Source organism: Colobus angolensis, unplaced genomic scaffold, assembly GCF_000951035.1.
Source record: "Colobus angolensis palliatus isolate OR3802 unplaced genomic scaffold, Cang.pa_1.0 Scaffold93, whole genome shotgun sequence".
NCBI lineage: Eukaryota > Metazoa > Chordata > Mammalia > Primates > Cercopithecidae > Colobus > Colobus angolensis.
The window spans coordinates 2,614,719-2,626,021 of record NW_012123265.1 but is presented as its reverse complement, the minus strand read 5'-3'; the positions used below and the strand labels follow the sequence as shown (position 1 = coordinate 2,626,021).

The window sequence follows — 11,303 nt, the reverse complement described above, 5'->3', positions numbered from 1 at the left end:
AGAGCCAGACTCAGTCTCAAAAAAAAAAAAAAAAAAAAAAAAAAAAGACTATGGCTACATTTAGAGAAGTCCTTCAGATTTTGGCTTGCCAATAATATACATTTACGAGGACTTTTGCTGCAGTTTAAATATAAGCACTCCATCCCCAAACCTTCAACCTCCTACTTCACTTCCTGATTTTCATTTGGTTAGCTTTATATTCGGAGAATTAGACCCAGAACCATTCTGAATTTGTCTGAAAAGCTTTTCATTATAATTATTTCAAACATTACAAAAGTAAGGAAAATAGCATAATACGGTTCTCAAACTTGGGTATGCCTCCAAATTAATTCGAAGGGCGTGTTGAAATGCAAATTACTGGGCCTCATCCCACAGTTTTTAAGTCAGCAGGTCTGGGTTGGGAACTGAACATCTGCATTTCTAATTAGCTTCTGGGTGATGCTATTGTTGCTGGTCTGGGGACCACACTTTGAAAACATTAGGATATATTGCTTTAGTGATGTACAGGCAAAATACTCTCTTTTAAATTAACCAGAAATAATCCTTCTGAAACCATACAGGTTCACTTGTTTTATTTTGCCTTGAATTCTTAGGGAATTTTAAAAATAATTTTGATTTAATCTTGTTTTCATAATTATGTAAAACATTTACACAGTCCCAGTGTCAACTTATAGAGTTATTTTATAGAAATAAGATAAATCCGGAAAAATCCAGCTTCCTTTCCTGTCTTTGCTGTCCTTTCCTTCCCTCCCACCATCCTTCTATTGTAGGTGTGGGTGTATATTTGTATTCCCCCATTATTACATAAGAAGACACAGTGTTGCTTTAACATTTCATCTTGAAAATCCATTCATAGTGATGTATAGAGTTAGTTCTCATTCCTTTTTCTAACTGCATAGTGCTCAGTTGTGTGGATGATATACCACTTATTTAATTAGTCCTCTATTGATGGACATTTAGTTTAACATATTTTGCCATTAAAAATAGTGCTATAATGAATAGTATTGTGCATACATTTTTTTTTTTTTTTTCGACCAGTGTGTGGATGGCTTTTAACATTAGATGGTAATACAGGCCAGGTGCAGTGGCTCAAGCCTGTAATCTGAGCAGTTTGGAAGGCCGAGGCAGGTGGATCACTTGAGGTCAGGAGTTTGAGACCAACCTGGCCAACGTGGTGAAACCTTGTCTATACTAAAAATACAAAATTAACTGGGTGTGGTGGTGCACACCTGTAATCCCAGCTACTTCGGAGTCTGAGGCAGGAGAATTGCTTGAATCTGGGAGGCGGAGGTTGCAGTGAGCCAAGATCCTGCCATTGCACTCTAGCCTGGGCAACAAAAGTGAAACTCTGTCTCAAAAAAAAAAAAAAAAAAAAATAGATGGTAATACAGAGTTCAGTGCAGCCACTACTAGCACCATTAGTGAATTGTAGTGGCAGGATAGAAGTAGATGTTACGATTTGGGGTGGAAATTAGAGGCCTGATCAGGTGCCAGTGACCCAAGGCTTCTACTTACCGCATCATCAAAGTGCTTTGGAGAGAACAGAACAACCGCTAGCTATATATAAAATGGGAAATGTATTATTGCTTCAGTAAGTCTGGAACATAATCAAGCAGAATTGTAATGAAGAAACTGTAGGTCTGCTTTTAAAATAACTCAATCATAAATTGGACAGTTCCTTCTATTTAAAGATGTGACTTCATTTCACATTTGTCTTTGGGAAACATTTTGGGTCTGCATGGTATCTCTCTTGCTTTTATGATTTCATGACTGCCTTTTTCCCCCCGGGCCTCAGATCCCTGGTGGTAACTAATGAGTATCTGCTGCAGCAGCTGAATAAGGAGCCAAAAGGTTATTCTGGGAAAGCGCTCCTGCCTCCTGAGAAGGGTCATCATCTGGGGAGATCATCGCCCTTTGGGAAAAGCACATTGTCTTCCTCCTCACCAGTGGCACATGACACTGGTCAGTATCTAATACAGAGCGTCTTGGATGCTGCCCCAGAGCCTGGCTTGTGGAGCTAGCATGGAACTCACACCACAGCTTCCCTGGTCCACAGAGGCTCTCACCACCATTGCCACCAATATGGTGGTATGTACTCACAAAGATTAAGAAAGAAATGTATTCTGATTAGATTGTATTGGTCCTTCTTTTTATTTCTCTATTTATCTCCCCCTATTGAGTCATTCTTTCCTTCTGCCCACAGAAATAGTTGGCACTTAGTCCCAGCTATTGTATAGACATTGCATAGAGACATTTGGCTGAAAATGTTGAAAGGAATAAAAACACTAGACATTTTTCCCCTATGTCATTTGAAACTGTGTGATAGAAAGTTAAAAAAAGAACATCCGCCAGATTCATCAAATAGGATTTGATTACCTCCCGCCATGGTGAAAAGCTGACAACATCTGGTGTCTGCCCTGGAGCAGCTAACAATTTAGTCAGGGAAAAAAGCAAACTCGTGTAATGGGTTCCAAAGCTTGGAATTGGTACTAAATAGGTCTAAACAAAAGCCTGAAGATGCCCTGAAGAGGGAGAAAGAGTGAGAAATGGCCACTGTAGGATTGGAGAAGGCGTCAGTGAGGCTTATTTGAATGGACGCTGCAGAATGAGTAAGAACGGTAGCAGGTAGAGGGGATGCAGAGCCTCCCAGGCCAAGAGTACAGAGAAGAGTCTGGAACACCACAGGGAGATAGTGGGGCAGGGACAGAAGTGTGGGACATGGAAGAGGTGTAATGTCATGAGAATGTCCCCAGAGCAAGTGATCTTTCATGAAGGGGAAGACATGAAGAAGTTACCAGGCAAAGCATGTGGCTGAGGGCAAGAGCAATGGGGAGAAGCTGCAGAGAGCAGCAGCGTGTGTGAAGGCTGGGAAATGGAAAGGGACGTGGTTTCTTCAGAGAGCTGAGGGCTGAGAGGAGGTAAGCAGGAGCAAGGTTACACCGCTCCTTGAAGATTTTAGATTGGGAAGGCAGAGGAGTGACAGATTGTGTTTGAGAAGCTTTCTCAGGACCAAGCACAGGGGCTCACACCTGTAATCCCAGTACTTAGGGAGATCAAGTTGGGAGGATTGCTTGAGACCAGCCTGGGCAACATAGTGAGACTTCATCTCTACAAAAAAATTTAAAAGTTAGCCAGGCACAGTGGTACATACCTGTGGGCCCAACTACTAGGGAGGTTGAGGCATAAGAATCGCTTGAGCCCGAGAGTTCAAGGCTGCAGTGCACCACTGCACTCCAGCCTGGGCGACAGAGCCGAACTTTGTCTCTGAAAAAAAAGAAAGAAGAAGAAGTAGAAGGAGAGAAGAGAATGGGTTGATCATGGTGTGAAGTAGGGGAGGACCAAAGGGGAGCTAGACAGCCCAAAGAAGAGGCAGAGGCAGGCCAGACTAGATATGCTGCTTCTGAATATGTTAGCTTTGGGCTCAGCATCCAGTTTGCATGTGGGTGCCCTGTACTTTTAATCCGATTGGGGCTGGGCACGGTGGCTCAAGCCTGTAATCCCAGCACTTTGGGAGGCCGAGACGGGCGGATCACAAGGTCAGGAGATCGAGACCATCCTGGCTAACATGGTGAAACCCCGTCTCTACTAAAAAAATACAAAAAACTAGCCAGGCAAGGTGGTGGGTGCCTGTAGTCCCAGCTACTCGGGAGGCTGAGGCAGGAGAATGGTGTGAACCCGGGAGGCGGAGCTTGCAGTGAGCTGGGATGGTGCCACTGCACTCCAGCCTGGGGGACAGAGCGAGACTCTGTCTCAAAAAAAAAAAAAAAAATTCCTGATTGGGCATTTAAAAAATCAATGGGGAAAGATGATGTAAGTGGTTCTAGGTATGTTTCTGCTGCAGTGGCCTCCCAGGGTGCTAATGTTGCCAGAGAGTGTGTAGAAGGTGAAGGATTTTCAACCTAATGCCACATGGTATTTCTCTTCACCTTCAGGGCCACATCAGAGAGAGAGAGACAGGTGGAAGGATTACATAACTTACTTGTACCCTTGATTCTGTGCTGTGCAGGGAAGGAGAGCCACCGCCATAGTAAGGAGACGTGACGGTCACAAGTTTCTAAGTTATAAATCCCAGACTTCTGGATTTTAAGTGGCTTCCCAAAAGCAGCTTGTACAGAGGAGCCAGAAGTTTCTTTGAGCTGCAAGGCTCTGAGGGATCTTGAGCAAGCTTGTGCTCTGTGGAAATGTCAGTAAGAGCAGCCTCCCTGCACTCCCGCTGCCACTTTCCTGGGCCTGTCTTTGTCTGACTGAGAGACCTCCAAAGTGTCTTGCCCAGGTAGGTGAGCATCAACCAGTGGCATTGCCTCCCTGCGTTGTTATATTTCAGGGTCCCAGCCCAGTGCACAGGCCAACCTAATGGACACACCAGGGGGCAGGGAGGAATAATGCACTGCTTTCCTCCACCCCAGCCCTTCCTGCCTCCTCCATGAACATCTGATGGTGCCAGCCCCAGAATCTGCTCAGGACACCTCCTAAGGGGAACAAAGAACTGGCCCAGCCCGTGCCACCCTCCACCCCGTTTTCCATTGTCATTGAAAGTGGCTGACGCTGTCCCAGGCCAGGCACCCGGTAGGGTTGCTGGCCACGCCTGGGGAAGTCATTTGTGTTTCTGATTTTTCCCTGTATGGCACTTGGTCTACAGGGCAGGGGTAGGGGTTACCATGTCAAAGAGAGAGCTAAAGAGTTGTTGCCCTGAGGGGCTAACTGGACTCATCATGGAAAGCGGGGGATCCTTGAAACAAGCAGAAAACCCGTGGAGCAGAATCCCACGCCCTAGGCCTGGCACTACCGCCAGAAAGCAAACAGGTCTGCGATGGAGACTGGCCCTCAGGGAGGTTCTGTGTCCAGAGGGAGGGGCAGAGCCACTCTCAGGTTGTCTCAAAAAATAAAAATAAAAAGAGTAGCTCATCTGACTCTGTAATTTTATAGCCAAGGAAACACCCTTGGAGGGCTTTTCCTCCAAGAATGGAGGGGCTTCTGCAGACTAGAGGCCAGACCATGCCTCTTGCCTCCCAGGCCAGGCTCTTTCTAGCAAGCCCCAACATTGACTTCCAAAACTGGGACAGGCTGACCGGTGATAGGGCTTGGCACCCAACACTAGCCTGTGGGCTAGTCCCAGCCATGCAGAGCAGGTTTTAAAGGCTCTGTCCCTCTGATCCTAACCTCTTGTTTGTCCAGCCTGATTTTGCTAGTAAGGGTATCCAAAGCTGTCGACCACAAGGAGGCTTTAGGGGAGGAGCAGTGGCATCGCTGGGCAATGGCTGCCCTGTGCCAGATTCTGCCAGACCCATTTGGTCTTAGGGTTCTCCTGGCCCTGAGTGGGCCTTAAATTCCCTCAGGCTTCATAACGGCATTTCGAGAAGAGGGGGCTTTACTCCTATGAGGTGGGGTTTGGAGGCTTAGCCATTCTCTCTGTGTTCTTCCAAGCCATACTGCTAGTCACAGGTATGGAGAAGCGACTGGGCCCCCTGCCATTGGATGGTACTGTCACCTGCAGTGGAATAGTGGGAGCCTGGCCCAATTTGGAATACAGTTAAATATGCTTCCTTGTGAGGCTGTTTTGGTTAAAGCCAGAGGGTTTGGGTTTCACTCCTATTATGCTCATTTTTAGCTTGCAAATCAAACGAATTTTCCAGGGCTAGAGGAATTGTTCCTCTGCATTTTTGTTTTTTCATTAAACACCTTGCATTCTACCTCTTAACATTTACTGGTAGGATGACCTGCCTAAAGGTCTCTGAAGCTCTTCCCTGGGCCACTCAAGGAGACACGGTCATTCGGGTCAGGAGGAGCCATGCTGCGAGACAAGGCTCTGCTATGGCCACATTCCCACCTGCTGCCTGCCGATTCCCCCCTGACATCCCTGTCTCAAGCCATACTATTCTGCTACACCCCTGTCCCCAAGGAAAGCTGGGCTTAAAGGGATGTGGGACCACCTGGGCAGGAGCATCCCCCAATAATAGCCTGTGGGATGAGAGCAGCACAATGGTGCTGCTTTGTCTTGTGATCTGGGTGGGGAAAGCAGGCATTTGGGAACTGGCCCTTTTATACCTTTTCTAGCCCCTTTGGGAGCCACCCTTTCCTGGGCAGGCCCGAAAGTCCTATCCAGCCCCATTTTCACAGCAAGGAAGGAAGGAGAGGTGGCCTGAAAGCCTTGACTTGAGAATAGCTCTGTCAAACACCCAGAGCTTCCATGAGATGATCTGGAAATGCCCAGGCAGCCTCAGGACCAGAGAGGCTCCCCTTCCCCCGACCAGGGATGTGGAATAAATGGGAGGACATCAAAGAGGAGGCCCCTTCACTGAGGGATTCCCTGCCCCCCACCACAGGCTAGTGTTGGGTGCCAAGCCCTATCACCGGTCAGCCTATCCCAGTTTTGGAAGTCAATGTTGGGGCTTGCTAGAAAGAGCCTGGCCTGGGAGGCAAGAGGCATGGACTGGCCTCTAGTCTGCAGAAGCCCCTCCACTCTTGGAGGAAAAGCCCTCCAAGGGTATTTCCTTGGCTATAAAATTACAGAGTCAGATGAGCTACTCCTTTTTTTTTCTTTTTTTTTTTTTTTTGAGACAAAGTGTCTGTTGCCCACACTGGAGTGCAGTGGCACGATCTCAGCTCACTGCAACCTCTAACTCCCGGATTCGAGTGATTCTCCTGCCTCAGCCTCCTGAGTAGCTGGGACTACAGGCAGGCACCACCATGCCCGGCTAATTTTTATATTTTTAATTGAGACGAGGTTTCACTATGTTGGCCAGGCTGGTCTTGGACTCCTGCCCCCTGATCCACCCACCTCGGCCTCCCAAAGTGCTGGGATTACAGGCGTGAGCCACGGGCATCCACGATGCCCGACCTGGATGAGCTACTCTAGTCTAAGGTTCTGCCTGGCCCTGCATTTTCTGATATTCTGAGCCAAAGCCCAAAATGACTTGCCTCGGTAGCCCCTGTTCACAGACGGAGAGCTGAGGCCTGGTTCTGAGGCCTCTGCCAATGCTTGGCCCAGGCCAAGTCAGCTGTTTCATCCCTCCTACTGCTGGGAAAGTGGAGAGGGGGCCAACTCTCCAAACCCAAGGCACTGATCACAGGAAGTCAAGCTTCGATGTCAGGACTCCCATCAGGCCCAGCTAAAAGGCTTTGGACTTCCTCAGGAGTCTCCTCAGACAGAATGGCTCTGTGCTAACAGAAGGGGACTCATGAGTGCCTTTTTCTGGGCAAGGCTGTCAGGGGAAGGGGAGAGATTAGCAGTGTATGGCATGCAGTGGGGTGATGACACTGAAGGGGTCACTGGGGTGTGAATGTCATTCCCCCATCATCATCAACCAGGCCATATTGGTACAAAAGGTGTCTTTATTGAGGTCTGGGTTAAAATTAGGCACTTGGCCAGAGCAGCAGCTTAAATATGAGGCAAGCAGGCAGGGGTTAGCCATGCCTGGGGCTGGGTTGGGGTCATGAGGCTACAGGCACAGACTGTCCCCAGGTGGACAGAAGTCGGAGGGGGAAGAGGAGGAGGAAGGGGCCGCAGAGCAGCCTGGGTCAGAGGCCTGGTGGGCCGGCCCCATGGGACTAGGCAGGAAGCTCTGGGTGGCAAGTCCAGCAGGGAGGGGACCAGGATCTCTTGCTCCACATGCCCCTTAGATCCAGGCCTGAGCCTCTGGCAGGGGCAGCCGCACTTGGCGGGGCAGTCTTCCCAAGCCTCACTTCTTCACCTTGGTGTCATAGGTGCCTGCATTCTTGTAGGCACTCACGTAGCCACTGTCGTCCAGGATGTCCTGCCGTCCTGCAATGCCCTTGCCCTTGCCGCTCTCATCGAAGCGCTCCTTGTGGGAGCCCGTGTACCTGCTGGTGTCCGTCAGCCGGTCTACAGCACCCCCTGTTTTTGCTTTCTGTTTGGACAGAGTTTCCCCAGGGGCACCTGGTGAGGGAGCCCAGCCCTTCCCACCCACAGCCATGATTCCCCACACCCCATTCCATGGCCACCCGAGACCAGCAGGGCACTTACGGTGACGCCCACATTGGCTGGCTCTTTGCCTGCCACCAGCTGGCAGATGGCATCGAAGGCCTCCTCTTTGCTCTTCCCCTTGAATCGCTTGGTCGCCAGCTCTTCCAGGGCCTTCTTGAACTCCTCATAGTTGATGACCCGAGCAGACTTCCCCCTGCCAGGCATGTGAGCACCATGAGTATTCCCCTTTCTTTTTTCTCCCCCAGGGGAAAGCACAAACGCAGTCGCTGCCGCCACAAATTATGCAATTGCGTTTCTTTCCCATATTTGGGGAAATCACGGGGGTCAGCACCTCTGGAGGGCAATGGATAAAGTTTGCCCTGGAAGAACAACCTTCGTGATCATAGTGTTTCCCTGACCCCTTCTCAATGTCTTCCCTGGTTCCAGCCCCCCAGTTTCCCACCTCCTGGGAACATGAAAAGCAGGGGCTGCCTGGGGCTCACTTGACTTTGGAGAAGACGATGTCCACATCGGTCCCTGTGACGGCCTTTCCGTCAGCCACCTTGCAGTCCTTGCACAACTTGGCCCAGTTCTTGCCATTCATCTCTTGTCCACTGGCCTTGGGGTCACCATGGATGGCAAACTTGCGGAAGCTCTCCTCCAGTCCAGCGATGTCTGTGCTTGCTGCCATGCCACCCTGTAGAGACCCACCTGGGTCATCTCCCAGCCAATCTGCCCTTCCCCTCCCCCAAGCCCAGAACATCCCAGCCTCTACCTCAAACCTGCAAGACCTGGGCAGGTTCTGCTACAGACAGAGTTGGAGCTGGAGCTGCCTGGGGAGAGGGGCCAGTCACTGTCGCCCTGGGCCACAGAGCCCCGAGGAAGGGCCCCGGGAGGCACGGTCTTGTCACTAATGCCAGCCCTGGCTCTGAGCAGGGTTCAGCAGATGAAATCATGATGCCCACAGCAGGCTGGGAACAGAGTGGCACTGTCCAGAAAGACTGTGAGGGCAGCAGCTGGGGCCCTGGCTTTGTCTGGCCCTGGCACAAGGCCTCCTTCGGTGGAAGTGAGGGTGGCAGAGCAGGCCCCCTCCCTGGAAGCTCCACGCCAAGTTGGGTTGGGGCCAGGCCAGGCTGCTGGTTAGGCAGGCGTTTAGTGAGGCCGGCATCTTAGTAAGGGTCATGAGGACCCAGCAAGAGCCAGTCTGGGCACGGGTGCATGCCCTGGGCAGGGGTGCAGCTGGCCCAGCAAGGCCTTGTTACTATTTGCTGTTAAACAAAAACATGAGGGGAGCGGGAGCTTGGGGCTGGCCTGGCCAGTTTGTGAAGCCTGGAGACGGTTGCTAAGGGAGGGTGGTGCTGCTTAGAGAATGTTGCTAAGGGCAGGATGGTGTCAGGGCGGCTCAGGGAGAAGCTCCCAGTGCTGAGGGGCTGGGCTGGGCTGGACTGGGGAGCTTGGGCCCACGGGTGGGGCACACCAGCACTCCCTGCGCCTGGGGCAGAACCGTAGCTTCCTGGCCCCTCACCACTGACTAGGGCTGTAACCTCCCACTGTGGAGTTTTGGGGGAGCAGGAGTTTGGGGGCTAGTTGGGGTGGGGGCTGTAGAGTTACGAACCCCAAGAGTCGTGCTGGCACGTGGGGCTGTGGCTGAAACACACTTCCTCATGTCTACACCTCAGACCACCCCTGGCCACACCCTGAACTCAGCCACACCAGCCCACATTCCCGGGGACCCTGTGCATTCAGCCCTGGCCTGCCACCCCTTGGGCCTTATACTCCTGGCCATACCTTCAGCCCTGTACTGCAGCCTCCTCCATCCTCACACCCACCATCACAGCCCTCGGCCACCAGCCCCCACATATATCCTGCGCCGACCCCCGTAATACCCACAGCTCTGCACTAAAGTGCCCCCCACACCCACAGCCCTCTGCTGCAGACCCCTGGCCACACCCTGAGCCTGCACAGCAGCCTCCTCCATCCCCACACCCGCAGCCTTGGGGCTGAGGCCCCTGGCCACAAACCTGCATCCCTTCCTGAGACCCCTAACCACAGCCTCAGCCCCTCACCCCCTCCAATACCCACAGCCCTTTATCAAGGCCCCCTGACCATCAGCACCCCTTTGTCCACACACCCACAGCCCTCTGGCCACACCCTCAACCTGCACTGAAGGCCCCAGTCCATATCCACACACTAACATTATGAGACTCCCAGGTACTATGCGGAGATCCCCTGTGTAGAGACCCCACCAGCACTCCCCCTCCTCCACTGCCACCTCCTGACCACACCCTCGGTCTCAGCAACCATCTTCTAGCTATGCCTTTTACACTAGGGCCTCCAGTGACCACAGCCTGGGCTCCGTCTGGCTGCCCCATCTTCCACTGAAAACTCTTCCCCAGTGACCACACTCCCATCCCTAAGTGGCAGTTTCTGGGACTGAGCACCGGTGGCTCCTATGTTACAGGGACCACAACCCCAGTCCACACTGCACACCCCTTCCCTTTCCCTGGGTACAACCTCCCACCAGGGACCCGAAGACCCACACTTGGTTCACCAAGGGTAATGTCCAGGGGAGCTTGGATGCCACAGGGTGCTTGGCCCAAGCACTGGGTGGATCCTGCGTGCAGTGCTCACTCCTGTCCATGGAAAGATGGATTATTGGTCATCTCAGCATGGTCAAGTGGCGCTGGGTTGCAGGCCACAGCCCCATGGATTTGCAGGCCGTGGATGGAGTGGCCACACCCATGAACTGGGGCCACCCGTCCCACTCCCACTGGGACAGCTGGAGTCATCAATCAGCCGGACCAGGAGGTGGGGGCTGTGAGGTGGAATGCTTGGGGCCAGGGCAGGGCCGCTCAGCTGGCTCCTCGGCTGGGACCGCCGGAGGTTGGGACCCTTTCCAGGCTGCTCCCCCCAACCCTCATGGTGCCGGATACTGATTGGGGTGGCGGGCATCTGGGTTTCCTATGGGCTTCTACCTCACGACTGCTCCTGAAGTGCGCGTTCGGATGGACAGAAGGACGCAGGAATGGACCGATGGACGCGGGAGACCAGGCGGCTCCGCAGCTCCGCTCCCTGCCGGCTCCCGGGTGGGACTGCAGCCCAGGCGGCTCCGCCGTATTATCCCCTGTTTCTCGGTCTCCATAGAGACGGCGAGTCCCACCCCCGAGGCTGTCTCGGCGGGAGAGTGACCAAGGTCACGCCGGCCCCGCCCACGAGGCTCCGCCCTCCCCGCGCCGCTCCGGGAGCCGCATCCCGCCCCTCCCCCGCAACTCCTCGGTCCTCGCGGCGGCGAGACCAGCGCTCTGCAGTTCGGGGCGTCTTCGGACGGCCCCCTCAGGAAACAGCCTCCCATCCTGGGATCTGCCTAAATCTCTAAGCG

At 52.6% G+C, this 11,303-nt stretch overlaps 2 protein-coding genes across 3 annotated transcripts in view; one reads left to right on the top strand and one right to left on the bottom strand.

Moving 5' to 3' along the window:
* Positions 1-2,132, top strand: part of LRRC36 (leucine rich repeat containing 36) — a 58,878-nt gene extending 56,746 nt beyond the window's left edge. Inside the window, exon 14 of the mRNA XM_011932061.1 lies at positions 1,796-2,132. Coding sequence (XP_011787451.1) covers positions 1,796-2,021 — 226 coding nt within the window. The 3' untranslated portion in view covers positions 2,022-2,132. The remainder of the gene's footprint in view (positions 1-1,795) is intronic.
* A 5,182-nt stretch (positions 2,133-7,314) lies between these two features.
* Positions 7,315-11,049, bottom strand: TPPP3 (tubulin polymerization-promoting protein family member 3). Of its 2 annotated transcripts, XM_011932060.1 has the most exons (5): positions 10,900-11,049; positions 10,467-10,557; positions 8,428-8,621; positions 7,985-8,138; positions 7,315-7,868 (listed from the first exon to the last, which is right to left on the bottom strand). In XM_011932060.1, exons 3-5 carry the CDS (start codon positions 8,613-8,615, stop codon positions 7,680-7,682), a joined length of 531 nt encoding a protein of 176 aa, XP_011787450.1. In that variant the 5' UTR covers positions 8,616-8,621; positions 10,467-10,557; positions 10,900-11,049; the 3' UTR covers positions 7,315-7,679. The 2 variants fall into 2 exon arrangements, with proteins under 2 accessions (XP_011787450.1, XP_011787448.1); XM_011932058.1 differs by lacking the exon at positions 10,467-10,557.
* Positions 11,050-11,303: the final 254 nt, after the last annotated feature.

Excerpts from the sequence above, each read along its gene's own strand:
- TPPP3 (XM_011932060.1), bottom strand. The coding sequence starts at position 8,615 with ATGGCAGCAAGCACAGACATCGCTGGACTGGAGGAGAGCTTCCGCAAG. Across the intron at positions 8,139-8,427 it reads ATCGTCTTCTCCAAAGTCAA|GGGGAAGTCTGCTCGGGTCA; the intron begins GTGAGCCCCAGG and ends CATGCCTGGCAG. Across the intron at positions 7,869-7,984 it reads CAGCCAATGTGGGCGTCACC|AAAGCAAAAACAGGGGGTGC; the intron begins GTAAGTGCCCTG and ends CTGTCCAAACAG.